At 48.2% G+C, this 22,387-nt stretch overlaps 1 protein-coding gene across 1 annotated transcript in view; it reads right to left on the bottom strand.

Moving 5' to 3' along the window:
* Positions 1-22,387, bottom strand: part of PTGFRN (prostaglandin F2 receptor inhibitor) — a gene marked incomplete at its 5' end in the record, with an annotated part of 42,795 nt that overhangs the window by 6,410 nt on the left and 13,998 nt on the right. The window contains 3 exon segments of the mRNA XM_025052299.1: positions 3,256-3,363; positions 10,949-11,368; positions 16,389-16,814. Coding sequence (XP_024908067.1) covers positions 3,256-3,363; positions 10,949-11,368; positions 16,389-16,814 — 954 coding nt within the window.

Here is a 22,387-nt window from a genome sequence, read left to right as displayed (position 1 = left end):
CCATCGACCCACCGTGGCACTTGAGCGTAAAACTCGATGGCTCCCCGTGTACAGGTCACCTCTTGCCATGAAGACCAACCCTCTGGGGCATAAGGAGTGTTGTCAACACCGCCAACGTCCTCACACCCTCATGGTGCCTGAGCAGAGCAGACACCCACATCACTGTTGTATACAAAAACTCTAGCTCGGTGCTGCTGTCACCTGCAGGTGCTGGGGGGTTACTGAAGGCAAAAAGTCACGCTGTGTCCCCGTTATTTGTCCCTAGACTCTAACCCCAGTCCTGCTGTACCAGGATCCCCGAGCTAGATCCCGGCACCAGCCCTTGTTAGCCCGGCCGTGTGACCTGGGTGAGTCACTTAAATTCACTGTGACTTAGTTTCCTCATCTGTGAGATGAGAATGACGACATCGCCATGGTTAAGTCAGTTACCTCACAGAATGCTGAGAACAGCCCCCAGAACGCAGCGAGTGCTCAATAGAAGGTGGTCGCCGTGAACTTGCTCACCTCCACAGCTGGACACACCGCTCTCTACCAACAGGCGCTGCGGCAGGAAGGACGTCACCGCCTGTGGCGGAGTCCCCAGCTGCTGCAGCCGTTGGCTGCCGACTCTCTCGCACCTGGACTGTCTGTCCTCCAGAGGACTGGCCTCAGCTGATGGAAGCCACCTGTTGGCCAGTGACGAAACACCCTTGCTTCCCAGCCATTCAGCCTGTGGACAAGGGCTGAGTGATGGGGGACATAGAAGCTCAGCCAGTCCCTTACCTCAAAGAGGCCACATTATTCTGCGGCAAAACCCACGCTCCGGAGCCCCCTGTGGGGAGCTAGACTTGTTTTGAATTCACATCATCGCCTGCTCCACCTGGATTCACTTGCTCCCTCATGGTTTTCTCTTGAGAGCCACAGCATCCATGAATCACTGGCACGCTTGTCTCAGGCTCTGCTTCTAGAGAAACTGACCTAAGCCACTGCCTCAAAACGGCCATCTGCCTCATCCTTCCCCCCAAACCCTGGCACACGAGTGCCTTGGCATCTGGCCCACTTACATAACGTGTCCTTTCCAAAAGAAAATTCCTTTAGAGCCCGTAGGATGCGTAAGGAAAAACGAAATTACAACTTGTGTTTAATTATTCAGAATCTTCCACCCACACAGTCCAAGAGTGCAAAGTTCTGGAAAATTGTGATCTGCAAGATAACAGCTACCTATAGCTTTTGCAATTACTCTGGAGGAAAACGCTTTTTATATTAAGGGCACAGTTGGTGACCCATTAATTAACTGAGAAAGAGCATTTAAATGATTTATTTTTGTATATATCTTAAACGAACGTTAAGGGTAAAAATGGTCTTACGTTCTTTTAACTTTTAAAAAGATTTCCCTGTCCGTTCCCTGGCAGTCTCCTCCTTTTACATTCATTGGCACCTCTGAATCCTACTTGGCGCCCTCCGCACACAGGCACAGCACAGTCGTGCGCCCCGTAGCACGTTACGGTCAACGACAGACCGAGAGCTGAAAACTTCCTATCGCCCAGTACGTCATGGCCGTGGCACTACGGTCCTCGCGTCTGGCGACGCTGGAGTAAACAGCGGTGGGCTGCTCCCCCGAGGGGTGAGTAAGCGCACTCTGTGATGTTCTCACGGCGCCGAAACAGCCTAACGACACATTTCTCGGAGCAGACCCGGTCGTTAAGCAGCACGTGACTGTCACGGCAGCTCGTCGCGGGCCAGGCTCCTCCTTCTTTACCCTCCAGAACAGAGCTAACCGACTCTGTGGGTTTGGATGCGTCTCCTTCTCTTCCTTCTCGTCTCTTCCGTCAATTCTTCTTTTTCCTGCCTCTCAAGCTCAATCGTGTTTTTCGTTCCCTAACAGAGCCACTTTCGGTGCCGATCACCAATTCCCACCAATTCCGGGGGTCATAAACCATAGCTTACGGGCCAAACCCAGCCCACTTCTTGTTTTTGTCAATAGTTTTACTGGAACACAGCCACGCCCACTGGTTTACATTAATCTGCTCTCGCACGACACAGGTGAATAGTTGCCGCAGAGACCATCTGGCCCACGGAGCCAAATATGCTTCCCGCTTGAGTCCTTTACTTGCCAACTCTGAACGAGCTGCCATCTGAACCCTCGACGGGTGTTCCAGCAGGAGCCTGACCTTGGGCGGTGGCCACGCGGGCCTCTACTCCTCCACACCCACTCTGCTCCGTGTCCCGCTCACGGTGTTCACCCTGGATTCGTTACAGGCCGCCCTCGCTTTGCACACAGCCTGCCTTTTAGTGTGGAACGAAAACCTGCTTCCTGCTTCCACCCCGGAGCCACACGTCTGGCGGTCTCGGCACAGACCCTGTACAACTGGCCTTTTCAAGGCGTGAAAATGGCCCGTGAGAGGCCACAGCTCTGCTTGTGATGGGACAGGCGATGCAAAGACGCCCAAGGTCAAGGCATCCAGAGGAGACGAGATGTGCAGCCTCCAGACCGCGAGTCGGGTTCTCCACGAGCTCTTTAGGAGAAGGAAGAGGTGGGCACAGTTCTGCTCAGCAACAAAGACATGTAAGTGCACTTAAGGTTCTTTTAAAAAGTGAGAGTATCATTGACTGGTTGCCGAGAGGGCCGAGGAGAAAAGGCGGAAGACCCACGGCCCACAACTCTGAAAAACGCGACGCTCACGTTTTCTGCAGAGAAAGAATTTACGAAGCTTTCCTAAGAATTTAAACTATACTATCACCCTCTGGTCACTTGCTACTCGTTTGTTCTACTCTGTATTTCTTCATAGCATTAATCACCGTCTGATAGTATATGGTGATTTCTTTCTTGTCTGCTTCCTTAACCGGGCTGCAAGCCCCATGCGGGCAGACTTTGGAGGCTTACTTCACTCCCAGCATTTAGAACAGCCCCCGTATACAGAAGGAGCTCAATCCATATCTGAATGAAAAAGAAGAGAATGAAAGATAAAAAGGAAGGAACTGGACTCTGCCGGTGGGTTTCACATCAGCTTGAACCGGCCCTGGAAGGGGCCCACTGATCTCCTTGACAACTCAGATTAAATGTCTGGATGTGTTACCAAATCATCTAATCGATAGATGCACTTGTTCAACAAGTATTTATTAAACACATACTGAGAACAAAGTCCTGAGCTGAGCAGTTTGGGGATAAAGAGACAATCCAATCCCTGACCTCCACATTGGTATAACACAGTGGGGATGATGCAAGAAGCATTTATAAAAGCCACATGGGGAAGGAGAAAGGATGGAGAAAAGTACCTGGGTCCAGAGCCGCTCCTTCGACAGTGATGATGCAAAACAATTTGATCAGCTCTCCCCGGACGACTGATGGCGTGTCCGAATACACGGAGGCATTAAATATAGGACCTGCGAGAAAGTGACGTCACCCCATTATTCTCTTTCACACTTTTGCTTACATTCCATGCTTGATGCTCTAAAGACCATCTGAATGAGGATCCCTTTCCTTGGAACTGGGCTAGAAACTCACAAAATAGGTGTGCTAAGGTCGCTTTTCTTCTACTGAGAGAGACATGTCCCTGGGCACACCTGAATGAGCTTCATTTTAAGATTACAACCAAAATATGACCGTTGCGAAAAAATTACTGTCCTTACAGTGGCTTTTCCTTTACCTCTTTTCTGATGACAACCGCAGTGTCTCGTTTAAAGGCCCCCGCCACCTCCCACCCGGGTACGGCCTGGGTCGCTTCTGTGTGGTTCATCTCCAGGCCAGGTGGCTTGAAAATCAGAAGGATGAGGCCTGGATCAGGGACGCTCTGGGTCTCGCTGGAATGAGCAGCCTCGTTGTTTTGGGTGCTGGGGACAGAGGCCCTGCTGTTAGGAGGCTGAAACCCAGTAAGGAGACTGGAGGGCCAACGATGACAATAATTCCGTCAGGTATCATGGGAGCACTGAAGGCACGGTGCCACCTGCCAGGGGAATCAAGGTGGCATGGACATGCCTTGAAAACTCTACCCAGATCGGGTGTGTGTCGCACACTTTCCTGGGGACACTCCTTTGATATCCAGGTCACTTTATAAAGGACTGCTCCCCTTCTTCCAAAAGCCGGAAGATATTTCTACCCCAACCATGCTGACCCCTCACAGGATCCTCTCACTGCAAGGCAGAGGGGCTCCCTCTACGTTTCTCAGTTGTGAGGTAATGGGCACACATGTGAGAAACAAAATATAAAGTATAAATATTGAACATAAAGAGAATTATCTGTGGCTCCAATGCCCTTCAGAGCCAGAGAGAGGGGCCAGATACTGTGTGTGTTTTTTAACCCTTTTGCAGCTGATTTTTAGGCGGCGGCGTTACATAGCCTCAAACCGACCTAATCCTAAAGAACCCAACATTTATCTTATCCCAATGCCTAATAGCTAGGAACAAGCAAACCTAAAGAAGTTTCTAGAATACTAATATTATGGGATTTCCCTAGGAGTTCCTGTGAAGCAAAGATAGATGACCCTGGACACTGATTCTGAAACCCATTAGAAGCTAAGAATACAGGTGTTACCACCTTTTAAATCAGATTACCAGGGGAAAAAAAAGTGCTTTTTTTTTTTAAACACAGAAAAGAAATGATCATGAGAGAGTAAAAGGTCATGCAACCCGATGAGGCAAAGAACTGAAATGGCTGTTTTCATGTGAGCATCAGTAGTGAGATGAATTCATCAGATTGCTTTCCTAACACCGAGTCCACGAGTGACCTGTGTTTTGCTGGGATAACGGCGAAGGGCAGTTGTAGAATATAGAAACCCGAGAGAGGTCAGGTAGCCCTGGGTGGGTTGTGCTGAGAATTCGGATTAGCCAGAAAGCAGCAGGAAGGGACTTAACTCTAAGGCAGGGGTCCCCAACCCCCAGGCCGCAGACCAGTTCGCAGACCAGTTCGGGTCCGTGGCCTGTTAGGAACCGGGCCACACAGCAGCAGGTGAGCAGCAGAGGAGTGAGCAAAGCTCCATCTGCATAGGCAGCTGCTCCCCAGCGCCGGCATCACCGCCTCGGCTCCACCTCAGATCACCAGGCATTAGCTTCTCATAGGAGCACCGGTCCCTGGCGCCAGAAAGGTTGGGGACCGCTGCTCTAGGGGACAGAGAACATAAGAGAATGGGAGCAGGAAGTGGGGAAAGGGGTGAAAGCACAGAGGACAGGGAAACTGTACCCACTGCTGGACGTCCCGCCCTTCAATTAACTGGGCGCTAGGCCATGGTGCCCTCAGGGGCTTACCACCCTGGGTTTGCTCTGCGACAGGTGGGAAAGGGTTAATCCAGTTGCTTTGAGTTGCTCGGTGGTAATGACTAGGGGGACAACTTCATGCCTTACACGGCCATCTGTTGGTACAGGTTAGTAGCAACCATGGTGACCAAAGGAGACATTTTTTTTTCTCTGACGAGAAATTTCACGGTTATAAAATAGAGCTAGGCTAAGGGGCCTTCTCAAAGTATCCAGGCCGCTTGTAAGAGACCACGAAATGATCAAACATAAAGAGGGCCTCACAACTGATTTGGATTTTTATTTACTTAATTTGAACCAGCAAAGAAAGACTTATCTGATTTGGACTAATTTCACTCTTTTTTCTTTACATTTCCAAAGAAAACCCCAAAATGCCTTCTAGGTCCTGAGTTACAGTTCTAATTTCCCCCTAGTGGCCGTAGCTGTGGGAACAACAGCGTGTTTGTGCGTTGGCTTTCCATGCAGCCGAGGACCAGGGAAAGGACCTTCACCGTAAACTTGTCATAGCAGGGGGTTCCTGCTAATGAAACCCACAATTCACTGTAAATGTGGGCCATTACCCCAGGCTCAGAAACGTGGTTTTTGGTTTTTTTTATAGTCAATGTCTAGGGTAATGCTGTTTTTGTAAGGGGATTTGTCTGGTTAACTTCAGAAAGGACAAGACTACAGTGTAGAGAAGTGAACACCTAGTCACTAGATGTCCCCCGATTCCTAGTCTGTGGAGAGTACCTGGACCACTTAGCTTTTAAATACAAACACTGACACGAACCATATTCTAATTCCAGCCCCTAAGCCAGAGGCTGCTAACAGCAGCATTATTGTGATAGCGAAAATTGCAGACCATCTGCATCTCTATCAACAGAGTGCTGGTTAACCGAATTCTAGTAGGTGGTCATTTAACCTGGTCTTTACCTAGAATTTGTTATCACCTGGAAAATACTTATCTTACAGTGTTAAAAGGGAAGTGTAGCGGGGTAGGGAGTAGGTCATAAAATTGCATGTACAGCCTGGTCTCTAAGTCATGAAGACAACATACAAGAGAAAAATTCTAGGAAGACAAACACCACAAATTAAGTTTATAGGTGATTCTCTTTTCCTTCTTTCTACTCTGCTATATTCTTCAAAATTTCTCTATTAAAGAGAAAAACTATTATTATTATTATTTTTTTTAATAAAAGATCAAAACCTTTAATGCCATCCCATTTAAACCATATTTTTTCCCCCAACAGTAAAAGTCATGACTCGGCAGAGTCCCTTGGGAAACGCAGCCCTCATAACAAGAGAGAAGTGCCCTGGGACCAGGGACCAGGGATCAGAAAGCTGAGCACCAGGAAGGACCTCTTGGCTAGATGTATCTGATAGCACACTGCCGCTTTTTGGGAAGTGATGGCTCTTTGGTATTAAGTCAATAATTGCTGGGGACTATTCAGGGCTATGGCATTGTGCTGGGTGTTGGATTTGACGGCAGCTTCTCTTCAACTGTGACCTGGCCATGACAACTTCAGGGATTGAATAAAATAAAACCTTAGGCAGACTACTCAACCTGGAAGCTAAGGTATTTTTCTTTTTCCTGTTACGCTGAGACTTAAAGAATTGAGAAATTAATTCAAAATCCATTGCTCACCCAGAAATACAAAAGATTTTGCGTTTCCCCTCTTCCTCATAACAGTTTTAAAGAATCGTCAAATAAGAAATGTAAAACAGGATGGAGTAAATTCCTACAGATAGTAAAACGGATATATAAAGGAAAAAAAAACACATAACCACCTAAATCTTAACAGACATAGAAAAAGCATTTAAAAACACCCTAACACCTCTTCGTGATAAAAACACTCAACAAACTAGAAATGAAAGATCACTTCCTCAACTCAACAAAGGCCTCTGTGAAAAACCCACAGCCACCATGATCCTTAACAGTGAAAGACTGACCACCTTTCCCCTAAGATCAGGAACAAGACGAGATGTCCACTTGGGCTACGACTATTCCACATTGTGCCAGAGGTTCTAGGCAGGAGAATCAGGCAAGAAAAAGAAATAGAAGGTATTCGGTTTGAAAAGGAAGAAATAAAACTATCTTTATTTGTAAATAACATAATCTCGTATTTTAAAAATCCTAGGGAATCAACCAAAAAAACTATTGGAACTAATAAACAAGTCCAGCTAGGTGGCAGGATACAAGAATAATAGACAAAAATCAGTTGTGTTTCTATACACTTGTAATGAACAAACTGAAAAAGAAATTAAGAAAGCAATTCCATTTACAATAGCATCAAAAAGAATAAAATACTTAGGATAAAGGAAAGAAGTTAAGAGATTTGTACACTAAAAACTACAAAACACCATTGACAAAAACTAAAGCCCCAAATAAATAGAAAGACATCCTATGTTTATGGATTGGAATATGATACTGTTGAATGGCTCTACTTTCCAAATTGATCTACAGATTCAACACCATCTCTATCGAAGTCTGTCTTTTTTCCAGAAATCAATGGGCAGATCCCAGAAATTCATATGGAAATGCAAGGGACCCAGAACAGCCAAAACCATCTTGACAAAGAATAAAGTTAGAAGCTCACACTTCCTACATTCAAAACCTACTACGAAGCTACAAAGCTACAGTAATCAAACAATGTGGTCCTGGGATAGGAACAGATATACAGACCGATGAGATAGAACCGAGAGTCCATAAAAAAACCCTTTCATTTATGGTTAAATAACTTGTGACAAATGTGCCGAGTCAATGGGAAAAAGAAGAGATTTTTACCGAATAGTGCTTAGGACAGCTGGGAATTCACATGCAGAAGAATAAACTGAATCCCTTCCTCACGCTACACACAAAAATTAACTCAAAAAGGATCACAGCCCTAATGTAAGAAGAGCGACAACTTTGTAAAGCTCTTAGAAGAGAAGCATAAATCTTCACAATAGTGGGGTAGGCAATGGTTTCTTAGCTATGCCACCAAAACCTTGAGCAACAAAAAGTGAAAATAAATCGGACTTCATCAACGTTAAAAACTTAGGAACTTCAAGGGACGACATGAAGAAAGTGAAAAGACTACCCACAGAGAGGGAGAAGATACCTTCAAATTATATCTCTGTTAAGAAACTTGCATCTAGATTCTATGGAAAACTCTACTAGTCAATGACAAAAAAATAACTCGACTTGAAAAGAGGCAAATGATTTGAAGAGATTTCTCCAGAGAAAATATATCTAACCAATAACTACATGAAAAGATGCTCAACATCAATAGTCATTAGGGAAATGCAAATTAAAACCACAATGAAGTATTACTTCACACCCACTCGGTTCGCTATAATCAAAAACATGGAGAATAACAGGGTTAGTGAGGATGTGGAGAAATCAGAATTCTCGTACACTGCTGGTGGGAACGTAAAATGGTGCCAGTGTGGCTGCTTTGGAAAACAGTCTGGCCGTTCTTCGAAGAGTTAAACATCACCCCTAGTTGAGAAATGAAAACTTAAGTCCACACAAAACTTGTACACTAATTTTTATCTCAGCATTATTAATAACAGTCAAAAGATGGAAACTTTAAATGTCCATCGACAGACGAATGGATAAACAAAATGTGGTATATCCACACAATGGAATATTACTTAGTCATATAAAGGACAACAGCACTGATAATGCTATAACACGGATGGACCTTGAGAACATTATGCTAAGGGAAAGAAGCCAGCCACGGAAGTCCACATACATGATTCGATTCACATAAAATGTCCAGAAGAGGCAAATCCACAGAGATAGAAAGTAGATTAGTAGTTGCCAGGGGCTGGGGGTGGCGTTACTACTGACAGATACAGAGTTCCTTTTACAGCGATTAATAAATTCTGGAATTATATAGTGGTGATGGTTGTACAACTCTATAAATATGCTAAAAACCAGTGAATACTACAGTTAAAATAGGTGAATTTTACGGTATGTACACTATATCTCCATAAAGCTGTTATTAAAATACAAAACTCGCAGATATATGATAAAAGAGAATTGTGCTTTTGCTGCTTTTTCCAAATCCAAGGGTTCAGGTTGATATTTACTCTTCATTAATCTAAAGGCTGAGATTCAAAGATGCCTGAAGACTATTTCACTATACACTATTAAAAGTTATAACAACATAAAATAATATTAATTAGAAAACAAACTTTCTTAAGGTCTAGTTTACCTTTCATATAAATGGTAATAATTTAATTCAACAAATATCTTACGTTCATTATACTAATTCATTTAATACCTGAATTTTTACAGGTGAGTATGAATTTATGCATTCAGAAATTTCTAACTGGAAGCCAGGGCAGATTTAGTGAAAACACTGAGTATTAAACTCACAAATGATGATCCTTTACCTTGACCTTCTAAATAAGATTGGGGATCAAAGACTCTTAAATCATTTACCTGTTGAAACACACACACATACACAAAGATTTGTCAGAGAAGATTAATGAATTACACAGATGAATAAGAAATATTTCTATTTGAGAATAGGTATCTGTGTCATTAAAAAAAAGTGGACCCTTCTGCCTTATAGCATAAAAACATTTTAGTTATCAAAGATAAAACCAATTCCAAATCAACATAAAAATGCCCTTGTTTTAATTAATTTTCTCCTAGATGAACACCACTAACGACTATTCCTAACAAATCAGGCTCACAGATATAGTCATCCACACCACTGGCGGCGACTTAACTGATAGGACATCTTTTCCAGTCCAAAAGCAAGATCAGGCTTAAGGTGGAGATACTCAGTCTTTATATGGGAATACTGCCCTGGTAAGGTGAGCCAAGGATACTGCCCATCATCTTCAGTCCTACGGACCTCGAAGAGTGAAAGCCACAAGGCTGGATAGGATGGGGTCCTAGCTCTGAATCTTCCACTTCTGCAAAGTCATTTAGCCTCTCTGGAGGCTCAGTTCCTGCTCTCTTTATTCATACTCCGCCATGTTCCCTAAAGATTTTGAAGTAGATATTTATCTTTAAAAAAAATGAGGGTCAAAATAATAATGATGAGATAGTATGTTCACCCCAAAAAGTATTCATACTCCGCCATGTTCCCTAAAGATTTTGAAATAGATATTTATCTTTAAAAAAAAATGAGGGTCAAAATAATAATGATGAGATGGTATGTTCACCCCCCAAAATTATACAGAAATGTTCATAGCATCGTTACTCAAAATAGTTAAGAATTAGAAACATCCAGATGGCCACCGGCTGATGAATGGACAAACAAAATGTGGTGTGTCCATGCAATGGAACATTACTCAGTCATAAAAAGGGATGAAGGACCGATACACGCTATAACACGGATGACCCATGAAAACATTACACTGAAGTGGAAGAAGCCACACACAAAGACCACACAGTATGCCCCATTAGTGTGAAATGTCCAGAAGAGGCAAGTTTATAGAAAGAGAAAGTTTATAGAAAGGTATGTGGTCGCTGGGGAATCGGAGGTTGCAGGGGTGGTGTCAGCTAAGCGGTGCGGGGTTTCTCTGCAGTGGAATGAAAACGTTCTATAATTGACTGTGGTGATGGCTGCACAACTTTGTGAATATACTGAAAGCCACTGGATTACGCTTCAAATGGGTAAACTGTATGGCATACGAATCACATCTCAATAAAGCTGTGAAAATAAATGAAGCCATTGGATCAAAACCCTAGGGTCTCTTCTAGCTCGATCCGATCCCACAGGCAGGGCTCCCTGCTCACCTGAGGTTTGGAAGTCTATTTCAATAGGATTGGAGAGGCTGGTTGCTGCTTCTCGCCACAGGCTGCCCCGGACAGGAGACCAGGCTGTCACCAAGCAGCGGTACAGCCCTGCATCTGACACCTGAGTCTGGTACATTCGATAGCGAAATTCATCTTCCTGTACTTTCTCTAACACGACGCCATCCACCCGTGAGGCATCTGTCCAATTCTCCAGCTTCACCACAGAATCCTGGTCCAGGGAGATGATGTACTTGGTTTCGTTGGGGCTGGAGAGGTCCCCAACAGGCTTCTCGGCAGTGATGAGAACGGAGTAGCGTGGTGACTTAATATTCTTGGAAGACACTTTGCAAGTCATCTCAAATGTATTTCCTGCAGCAAAGAAAGGCTTTGGCTGCCTCGCCTTCACCACGAGCACGGAATCTGCAATGAAGCACCAGAAACAGGCAATTTCCAACGGGATTAGTTAAAACGCGCATGTATCTGAAAGTACAATGTCAAGGAAATAGGGATTTATTTGCAAATTGCCACACAACAGCACTTAAGACACTCCGGAAACTCAGCAAGAAAATCGCACTGGATGAAGCGGAGCAGTCTGAAGTGATTTCATGGTGTGAGGGGAGAGGGAATCGATGGGTGAAAATTTGGTTTTAAGGATTTTCAAGTCCTGGGGAAGTTTCATCCAGAGTGCTACTGGTGCCCGAGGATGTGAGGGAGAGTTCACTTTTAGTGGACGGCACGAGACAGGCTCTAGATGATGACATCTGCCTCTCTTCCCCTGAGGTTCCGCTGGGTGCAGGAAAAGTCCCCTTAGCTTAAGCAGCCTGCTTGGAGGAGCAGAGCAAGAGAGAAACAGGCTCTCTGTTTCATCACATGATGGTACATCATGGAACAGATGGGAGCACGTGCTTGTAGAGCTAGTCATTTCCACAGAGATGCTGCTTTGACGTTCTGAGCCAGTGTCCATGGCTACACTAACTCTACGTTTCGGTCCGTTACTCCGCGCTTCTCAGTCCCTAAAAACAATCCCTACGCACATTTGAAGTCACCTCTTTTAGAATAGCTCAATGTCAGGCACTCAGAAGGTACTTACATGTTTGTTGAATGGATGAATAAATGAATGAAACACATTCTTTTTATCCTTTCACGAGATGATGAATTCTATAATCTGTCCAGTTATAAAATGAAATTTTTACGCTGGGCCTTTTGGGAAGAGTTGTTCCACCAAACCTATTAGATTAGTGGAACACGTATGCTACAGTGTTTCTCCAGAATAACTGCTTCCCGAGGTTCCACTGAGCCTCCCACATTCTTTCTGGATTCTCCTATGAGTTTGGCCATCTACTCATTAATATTCTAGGCACTGGGAACGTCCCAGTAAAACATACAGAAATCCTTCCCTTTATATGCTAGTGGATGAAGATGAACAAAATAAAGAAGCAAAGTGTATGGTATGGTCAGACGGTGATAAATGTTTAAGAGAAAGGGAAGCAGAGAAAGAAGAAAAAAGTATGGACTCGGGGAGGGGGTCGCAATTTTAGTGGCCAGAGATGGCCTTGTCGAAAAGGCATCATCTGAACAAGGACCTGAGGAGGTGAAGGGATGAACTCTGCACCCTTCTGGGGAACAGCATTCTAGGCAGAGGGGACAGCAAGTGGAGGGCCCCGGGCAGAGGCAAGCGGGTGTGTGTGAGGAGCTGTGGGAAGGGGTGCCTGAAGCGGGATGGGTGTTGGGGAGAGCTGGGGGTGAGGTTAGAAGGTAATGGGGGTCAGGTGGTATGGGGGGCCCACTGAAAGGTCTCTGGGTGAGATGGGGAGCCCTCGAAGGTTCAGTGCAGAGGAGCTGATGATCTGGCGTACGTGCTGACAGGATCGCTCTAGCTGCCACGTGCCAGGGCAGAAGCGAGGAGACGGGCTGGGAGGCGGGTGACATTACCCAGGACGGAGACGACGGTGGCCTGGCAACAGCGGACTGTGAGAAGGGGCTGGATGGGTTAGATTCTAAAACGATGCTGAAGAACGAGGAAATCGGGAGGAAGGTTTTTGTCTGAAGATCTAGAACGACGGTGCCAGGGGAGGTCGAGAGAGGACCAGACGCACCGCTGAGAAGTGCGAGACGCCCTTGAGACAAGTGGAGGGGTCAGGAAGTCAACGCAATATTGAGTGTAGAGCTCTGGAAAGAGGTCCAGGGCAGAAATATAAATCTGGGAGTCCCTTGTGTATAGGTGGCATTTAAATTCGTGAGATTAGAGATCACCGAGAGAATGACGTTAAACTGAAAAAGTCCAAGGACTGTGTCCCGTGGAAGTCTGATGGGGGGCGGGGCAGGTCAGGAAAATGAAGAGGGACCAGCAGAGGAGGCTGAGAGGAAGAGCTGCGAGGCTGCCAGAAAGCCCAGAGAGGGTGGCATCCCACAGCCACGGAGAAACCAAAGTATTTCCGGGAGGAGGGACTGAGCACCTGTGTTAAATCCTGCTAAGTCAAGTAAGGTAACCAACAACTGGACTTTGCAATAAGCCGATCACTAGTAATTTTACTATCACAAGCAGTGGGGGCTAAAGCGATTAGAGCAGGTACCAGAGAGAAGGGGAGGAGAGAAACTGGAGCCATCAGGTGTAGATAAATACTCTGGCTACAGAGCAGCCTCCCCTCATCTGTGGGGCGGACGTCCCAAGCCCCCCAGTGGATGCCTGAAACCGCGGACACTACCAAACCCTATATACTCTGTCTTTTTTCCCATAAGTTATAGACAGAAGATTGTTCTTATTATAGCTTTTAGGAACCTCAGCATATGGTTCTTTCCTTATTAAGTCAATAACTTTCACCTTTCCACTTAAAAGAAGCACGTTTTGGCTTCTCTTGGCTATATCCACCTCGGCAGCATCGCTGCTCTCGCACTTATCAAGTAAAATAAAGGTGACTTGAAGACAAGGACCGCGATACCATGACAGTTGCTCTGATGACTGAGAACGCTACTGACCGACTGACAGGCGGGAACACAGACGACACAGAGACACTGAGCAAAGGGACGGCTCGCGTCCCAGCTGGACAGAGCGGGACGGTGCGAGATGCCATCACCCTACTCGGAATGGTGTGCGACTTTAAACTTACGAATTTCTGGAATTTCCCATTTAACGTTTTTGGACCACGGTGGACTGCGGGTAACTGAAACCCCATACAGTGAAATCTCGGGTACGAGGGGATTACTGTAAGACAGAAAAGAGAGTAACGAGCGGGCAAGGGGGTGCGGGAAACGGAAAGACGGAAGTGAAGTGAGATCGAGATTAGTTTGATTAAAAAAGCAAACTAACGAACCCCAAAAAGGAGACCTCGCAGCACGGTTACAGGCCAGTGGGAAAGGGCCAGACAAGAGGGAGATGTTGACGCGATAGGACAGAAGCCACGGGCCTGAGTCGCGGGAAGAGCTGGCCTTTGCCAGGACACGAGGCCACGTAAAGTGGACTCGGCGGGGGGCAGGTGTGTGGGAATTTCCCCGATTGTCTGGTTTTTTTTTTTAGGGAACAGAAAGCAAGACCAAGAGCTGAGCGTGAAGCCGGGAGAGGAGTTTTTCAGAGAGAAAAGGTGAAATGCGATAACCATTTCAGAGAGTGGGGAAGTGAGGGCAGTTGACCTGTTGAAATGGTTTTCTCCAACCACATTCGGCTCTTCAGACGCAGAGAGGGAGGCGGCAAAGGGCTGGCTTTGAGCCAGGGTGTGGTTTAGCCAGAGAATAACACAAAAAAATCAAGAACGGGGTGAGAGAGCTGAGGGCGTGTGCCAGGAGTGGCTGTGACTGCCTGGGAACAGGCTCCGTGACACGGGGGTGACTCCTAACTTATCCCGCCTCCCTGGACACGTCTAAGAATGAGGAGGGTACTGTTAAAAATGACACAGGACAGCAGGTGTAGACTGGACGACCCCGGGCAAATGGTCACTCTACATGAGACAGAAGTGAACACACAGCGGGAGTGAAGGACGAGGCGAGGATCAGTGGGCTCTCTGTCCTGGTGGGGTGAAGGGTGGATGTGGGAGTACTAGAGAGAGCGATCTAGAAAGACAGGACAGGTGTTCAGAGCACAGGACGCTTGGCGTTGAGAGGATGACGGTCTTTCCGTGATCAGAAGGGAGGTAGTCTAGTGCAGGGTGTGAGCAGGGGAGTGAACAACCAGAATGAGGTGGGGGACAGGGGACATGAAGACTAGGGCTGGGGGTGAAAGGCTTACTCTACACTAGGGTCCTCAGCCTGGGCTGCACAGGAGACCCCGCTCGGGAGCCTTTAAAATTCCAATGCCCGGACCACACATGCCCTCAGGCCAATTACGGCGGAGTCCCCATGGGATTCAAAGTTCAGTATTTTTTTTAAATCCTTGGGCGACTTCACTGTGCAGCCAAGGCATGTCCCAGCATTCGACATGACAGTGAAGCCGGCAAGAATACGGGGGAGAGGGGCTGTGAGAGAGGAGTTAACACGCTCAGAGAAGGGGGCCTACGACTCGCCAGGTGACGGCAATGCGAGGAGGTGGTGCGACCCGGTAACGTGAGGTTGGATGGAGCTGGATGTCTTCAGGGAGAGGGGAAATGGTTCGGAGGCCGCAGTGAGGGACGAGGAGAGCACTGTCCCACGCAGGCCCACCTGTACGAGCACGGTAGGAGGGAGACACGCACCCCTCAGGACTCCCGGGGGGACAGCGTTCCCCGGGAGAGAGCGAGGTTGGTCATGTTTAACGACAGGAAGAGAAAGGGCATCCGGAAACGCGGTTCAGGAAGCAGATGCTGCTGAGTTCTGGACGGCCCTGTCTGGGGCGTGGGGACGCAGGGGACAGGCAACGAGTCAACAGAGGCGTGAGGGGCCGTCCGGAGCCTATCGTCCAGCACCTAGGAGGCCTGTGGTGACAGACTTGACGAACCTCGTGGCCCACGGCAGGCAGTGCTCTGAGCATTCGAGGAGATGCCTCCAAGAAATTGTTCCCTTATGTTCTTGTCAGTTCTCCCTAGACATGAATGGACGTCAGGCTCCTTGCGGGCGGGCGCCATGGCCTGTGGTTCCCACTCACTCTGTGGCACCTCGAATGTGCCCGCATCCAGCGGGAGCTCGTGGGCACGGACACAGCCCCAAAGATCTATGGGAGGTTTGGCTTGCGACCACCCGGCCGGACACTAGTGTCAGTGGCTGACCCCCTGCACACCGTGAGCACCTATGAGACGATGCCCTTTGACTCCCAGCCCAGGCCTTCTCACCGGGACTTTGCCTTCACCTGCATCACCGCCTTACAGGGGTCCGTGCCGCTGATAAAAGCAACAGTCACTTGAGCATGTGCTTCTCAGATTCCTAGCATAAAAGGAAGCCTGCAGGTGACTGTGCATCTGAAAACACAGTGGGAGGACTTCAGATAAAACCGACGACACAAAACCGTTCACGGACAAGAATAAAATAAAGCTCCTACCTTCTGATGCCCAAAATATGTGGACGGGTTTCGAGACGACGTCCTTGCTCTTTGCCCAGCTGTCGTTACGCTGTGCGGTCCAGGCGGACACGACACAGTAGTAATCGCCTCTGTCTTCGTCCGTCGTCCTTTGGATTCGGAAACTGAACGTGTCCGTGTGCTCTTTCGAAAAGATGAAGTCCCCATCCTGGGCTCGCTGCTTGCTCCTCTCTCCGTACCTGAGCGTCCAGTCCCCATCCATGACTGCGAGGAGCTCGCTGGTCGCAACGTCGTCACTGCGCTGGCTCGTCCTATAGTACCAGGAAACCGTGAAGCGGACGCTCGCCTCCGCGTTCTTCCTGCCCGCTATCCGGCACTCCAGCTCCGTGAGGTCGTCGGAACACTCGGGGACCTTGGAAGCATTCAGGTACACCTGATAGTCCGGTTCTGAACGAAAGAGAAAGGAGCCGGGATTAAAAAAACCAAAAAAAATCAGATGGCAACGAACCAAGAATTAGCAAAAGGAACAAGAAAAGACAAGTACTCCTCTCGTCCTGACAATGAAATGCCCACCCTACCGCCTCCAGGGACAGACACGAAAGTCACTGCGGTGGAGGGGAAAGGTCCCGCAAGAGTTTGTGACCGTAAAACCTGTACAACACTGTCCCCCGCGGTGGCCCCAAGAACACCTCCCAAGGCCAGAAGCCCAATGTCCCTGATCAGAGCCTTGAACTGTCCATTGGCTTGGGGTCTGCTGTCACTGAGAAGCTCGGGGTCCAGGCTCTACCAAGATTTTCTCTGGACTGCCCAGCAGTGCCCAGAGACCCCACTGGAGCAGCCCTGGAAAACCGTATCCCAGAGGACATTCTAAAATGTGAGGCCAATCAACGCTACCATGGCTCCGGTTCCTGCCACGCTTGGAGTGTCCCAAATGCGAGGCCCTAGGGTCGTCGTCCCCCTGGAGGCTCACCCTCACTTTACTGGTCCTCCGACTCTTCCCACCGAAAACAGTGGTTAATAAACACCCCCACCCTCTGTCTCACCCAACGGCATTCTTTTCGCCGCCACGTGGACCTCCCTCCCACGGTTCCGGCACCTTGAAGAGCCCGGCTCCAGTAAAGCCTACTCACTGACGACCACCTGGCTTCCTTGCCAGGTACGAATTCTGACAGGGGGAGGGAGAAAGGCCACCGCCCTGTTACTTGTCACGCGTATACAAACCCCTCTTTCTTCTGAGGTTCACGGCATCGATTTAATCTGTTTCTGCAGTTCTACATTTCTGTCCTCGCTGACCCCAAGGCCTTCCCCCACGCTGGCCGAGGAAGCGGTATTGGAACCGTGCGTCACCTCCTTCCCTCCACCCACCTCTCTGCGCGTCACACTTAACTACCTGACGTCCTCCAGTCGCCACAGTCTCACCCCACTGTGGTGACCTGTTTGCGGTGGCCCTCTCTTCCCAAGTGTCCTGCAAACTTCTGCTCTTTCTTCGGTGTCACCTCCTCTGTGCCCCCTCCCTGTGGTCCCCAGAGTGTGACACGCTTTCTCTGTGCTCCCGTAAGCTGTGCGTGTACTCTTGGGTAGCAGTAATCCTACTGTTATACCCCTTGCTTGAAGATCCCATCCCCAAGATCCAAATACACAGCCTTGTATGCAGTAGGCACTCAATGTTTGCTGCCCTAGTGGTTAAGGCTTTAGAAAAAGGAACATTTTTCTTCCATAGCACTTGGCCTTCCGGGAGAAAAATCACTCGACCTAAACAGAACTTTCTATTTGCCAGCACTATCTTTATTCACATCACCTCAAACAGTTTAGTTTTATTTAATGTTGTTTTTATTTATGACTCATTCAGGTTATAAACTGCTGAGGTCAAAGAACTGTTCTTTGGTGATTTACGCTTCTAATGAAATATGTAACATCATGACTTCTCCAAGAAATGATTCACTGGGCCAGGAAACGGAGAGAACTCAAAATCCTAATCCCCACAAATGTCATCTTCACAAGCATTTGATTGCAAGTGAGGCTGGACCCTGGGCCGTATAGGTGAGCCAACACGGCCTTGCCCGCCCGGGGGAGCAGGCCCTGCCAGGATACGGATGCTGTAGAGAAACATCCCGGGCTTCTGGAACGTCATCCTGCCTCCTCATCTTACAGGATGGGGGTTCCTGCCTCCCAGGCAAGATGCTAACACACCACAAGTCCTCTCTAGTTACGGCTGAGGAACAAATACCAATGAAATGTAGTTATACTGTCACGTGCATAAGCCGGGCTATTCCCAAATTATCCCACATCTGCGGTTCCAGACTCTTTTCTCATGTCAGATGTTGGCACAGCGGCTGGAGTGCGGACAAAGACAGCGAGGTCTGTTTAATGTGGAAGGGACAGACTCGGACTGGCTGTACACACAGCAAGATGGCACTGCTCTTCGTCCCCCAGGACCAACCCGAAACATCGCCTCGCAAAGCAGCAGTAGCAGCTGTCACTTACGGAGCCCCGACGTCGTTTCAAGCACGATGTCGGGACCCTTCCCCTGTGGTACCACGTTAGCATGAACAACAAGCTGTGGGGCAGGAAAGAGCTGCGGTGAAGAGCCAGGGGTCTGGAGCCAGACTGTGTTCAAACCCTGGCTCTGCCGCTTACTTGCTGTGTAACCTGGGGCAGATTACTGGACCTCTCTGGTGCCTCGGTTGCAAAAATGGGTATTATAATAGTAATGATCTCATAGTATTACTGTTGAGGATTGAGTTAAAATATACCTACAAGGACTTAGACAGGTAACTGGTATGTGTGTATCTGTACGCGTGTGTACACACACATCGACACATACATATATACCTATACGCACATGTATATATTTGTGAACTACTAGTCACAATTCCCGGGTCATATCTGAGAAGGAAGAGCTTTTAAGAGGTTAACGACGAGGTTACACAGCCCAAAAGCGGCAGGTCTGAACCGGGGCTGTCTCCTGCCCCCCACCTTTCCAGCACGTCCTCCCTCGTCGTGCAGACGCCCACACGCCCGTCCAGCACGTCCTCCCTCGTCGTGCAGACGTCCACACGCCCGTATTTTCTAAGCACCACTGACTGGCATCATGACCATCGGGCACGCGGAATGCCACGCCTCGCACGACACCGCTACGTTACTGCCACTGGGACCCTGACCCAGGAAGACGGCTGCCCGTGGGCCACCTCCTCGGCCTGACTGACCAGTGCAATTCCAAACGCCACAGGGCAACCTGCGGGGCCTTCTCTTCTGTCTCCTTGCAGATGACCAACTCCTTCATGACAAACCCTTCGATCTTTCGTGTTTATTTCCACCCCGGAGCAGGCTCTCCCCAAGTGGCGCTTTGGACACAAAGGCCATTAAAGCTGCCACGAAAGATGATAGAGAAGCAGTGAGCTGACCTATTAGTGGTCAGACCTTGGGACACATGAGACGGCCGTCAAAACTGGTCCCGGCACCAACCACCGGGCAGCTCTCTCCCCCACCTGCTCTGCCCCGACCCGGCCACGCCCCAAAGCTCACTCCCCGGACACTGGAACCCAGCTGCTCCCCTGCTCTGGCCCCAACTCTTCCTTGGGCTCCAGACCCATCCCCAGGCACAGAGCTGCGTCCCAGGCCTCTCGACTTGGTCTCTCCACGTCATTCGGGCCTAGCACATTCACAACCTAGGTCACCTCACCCCCATCTGTGTCTCTGTCCACACACACACATTCACACACGCACAGGCATGCACATATACACACATTCACACATGCAATACACATATACGCACATTCCACGCATACACACACACACATACGCACGCGCAGAGCTAAAACCCCACTCCAGACAGCCAGCTCCTCCTAACTTTCCAGCGGCTCTCCCACCATTCACTCTCCGGGCCACCTCTGAAATGAGCCATCTTCGACTCTGAGGGTCCAAGGCCTTATGCGGTCTACCTCCTCGAGGTCCATTTCTCTCATCCCAGGCCTCACACACAGTAGGCGCTCTATAAATACTTGTGAATAAAAGTGAAAACCTCCCTCAGCCTGGCCCTCTTTGCCTCCAGCCAAAACTATTATAATAACCTCCCCACCCAACTCCAGGCTGACACTGCTGCCAGGTCATCTGGTAGCCTATGGCTTTTCCTCTCGCCTCCTGAGGTAGAAACACATGCGCCCCAATCTAGTACGCAAGGCCCTCCACAGTGCGAGCCAAGCCCATTTGCCCAGCCCCACCGCCCACCGCCTTCTCGCGTATGTTCTAGACTCCGTTCCATGACACATCCCACCATTCCCTAATCACCTCCTATGCTTCCATGTTGTCTGCCTTCCTTCCTGCTGTTCCCTCTGCCTCACCGCCTGGGACACCCGCTCAGCAAGGTGTTGAATAAGTGACTGAAGAGAGTCTCCCATTCCACTCCAACCTCCAGCCCCAAACGGGTCTGTTAAATCCTAGGCCTCCAGACACAGAGGAAGGAGAGTGCAGGGGAGCTGCAGCACGCATGCGCCCAGGGACAGGAATCCCGCTGCAGCACGCATGCGCCCAGGGACAGGAATCCCGCTGCAGCATGCATGCGCCCAGGGACAGGAATCCCAGCCTGGCCGGAGAGCAGAAGCTGGTCTCCTCCGTCTCTGCTGATACTAATCTTAGGCTCCAAAGAGGAGGACCTTATGCAAAGACGAACAAAAACGAGTGGATTCTTGGCTTGTGAACTTGCAAAGGGCGGGTTCTAGTGATTTAAAGGATGTTCAAAGGTCATCTGCACTATCCACCAGCCTTGTGACTTGAGTCAGACTTAGGAAGATGATCCCACTATGTCAGAATGGTAGGATATAGGTGGATTCTTATTTCTTTCTTGCTTTGGTGCACAGGTGGAGATTTTCCTTTATTGTCGTCTGATGATTTTAAAATCTGTTTACAGAGGCTGTGCCTAGTCCTCAAGGCCCGCCAAGCACACACCTCCTCTGCGCGGCCTCTCCGACGTGACCGAGAACGCTTCCTTTGAACTCACCTGGCCTGTCGTCCTCTACTTCTCATTCAATAAACATGCGCAGAGACCCTACCACTCGCCAGGCTCCCTGCTCTCTAAGACTGTCATCTGAACACAGCCTTGAACTTTAATCATACGTAAGTGTGTCTTACAGACCTCCTATAGGACTCTTCAGAGTCAGGGACCACCTACCTTATTCATCCATATGTGCTATGCATGCAGTGCCTTGTACATAAAGGATATTACCATATGTGCTGAATAGGACAAAATTTAGTATTTTGCATAAAAATGTTCATTTTTGGCATAAGCATTCCACTACTGATTACCGCTATATTCTGCTTGATCTCATCAAGAAATCAGCTAAGACTGTATGTAATGGTGGTTATGTTTAAAAAATGCTTATCAGATAAAGATGCCTACTAAAGTACTTAATAGTAAATGAGATGATGTCTGAGATGTGCTTTAAATTCTTCCTGAAGAGAAAGTGTGTGTGTGTGTGTGTGTGTGTGTGTGTTGTGTGTGCGCACACATGTGTGCATTTGTGTGTCTATCTGAGGGAGAGAAAAGAAAATATTAATCATTGTTGAAGCTGGTGGGTCTTTCTACTTCTGTGTAAATTTCTTTGTAAATCTTATTCCAAAAAGTTAAAACCAACCAACTGCACACACATGGTAAGCCCTCTCAGAATGCCGTTTGGCCAGGCTAAGCGCGACGTCCTAAGATCCTAAGGAGCAGGGGTCTGCCCCGGACCTGGCTCCCTGCGAAGCGTCTGCTCACATCCACACCACCTCCTGAGGCCACAGCCTCCAGCAGCGCGAACCCCGCTTCGAATGAAAGACTCTGGTTTTTGCATATATGGATCATGAAACTCCCTGGTTACTACTTCAAAACAACAAAAAGCTCTCAGAATCATTGGCTAATTGGTAAAAGCGGGTATTTTGTGCCTCCAGTGTGCAGGGACCTAACTGTAGGTTTTCACATAGATTACCTCCTTTCACGTCCACGATCCTGTAAGGAAGGGATTATTGTCCCCTTTTGACAACAG

This window comes from Pteropus alecto, unplaced genomic scaffold (assembly GCF_000325575.1).
Source record: "Pteropus alecto unplaced genomic scaffold, ASM32557v1 scaffold106, whole genome shotgun sequence".
Taxonomy (NCBI): domain Eukaryota; kingdom Metazoa; phylum Chordata; class Mammalia; order Chiroptera; family Pteropodidae; genus Pteropus; species Pteropus alecto.
The sequence above is the reverse complement of the archived record's forward strand: the minus strand, read 5'-3'. Positions and strand labels throughout refer to the sequence as shown.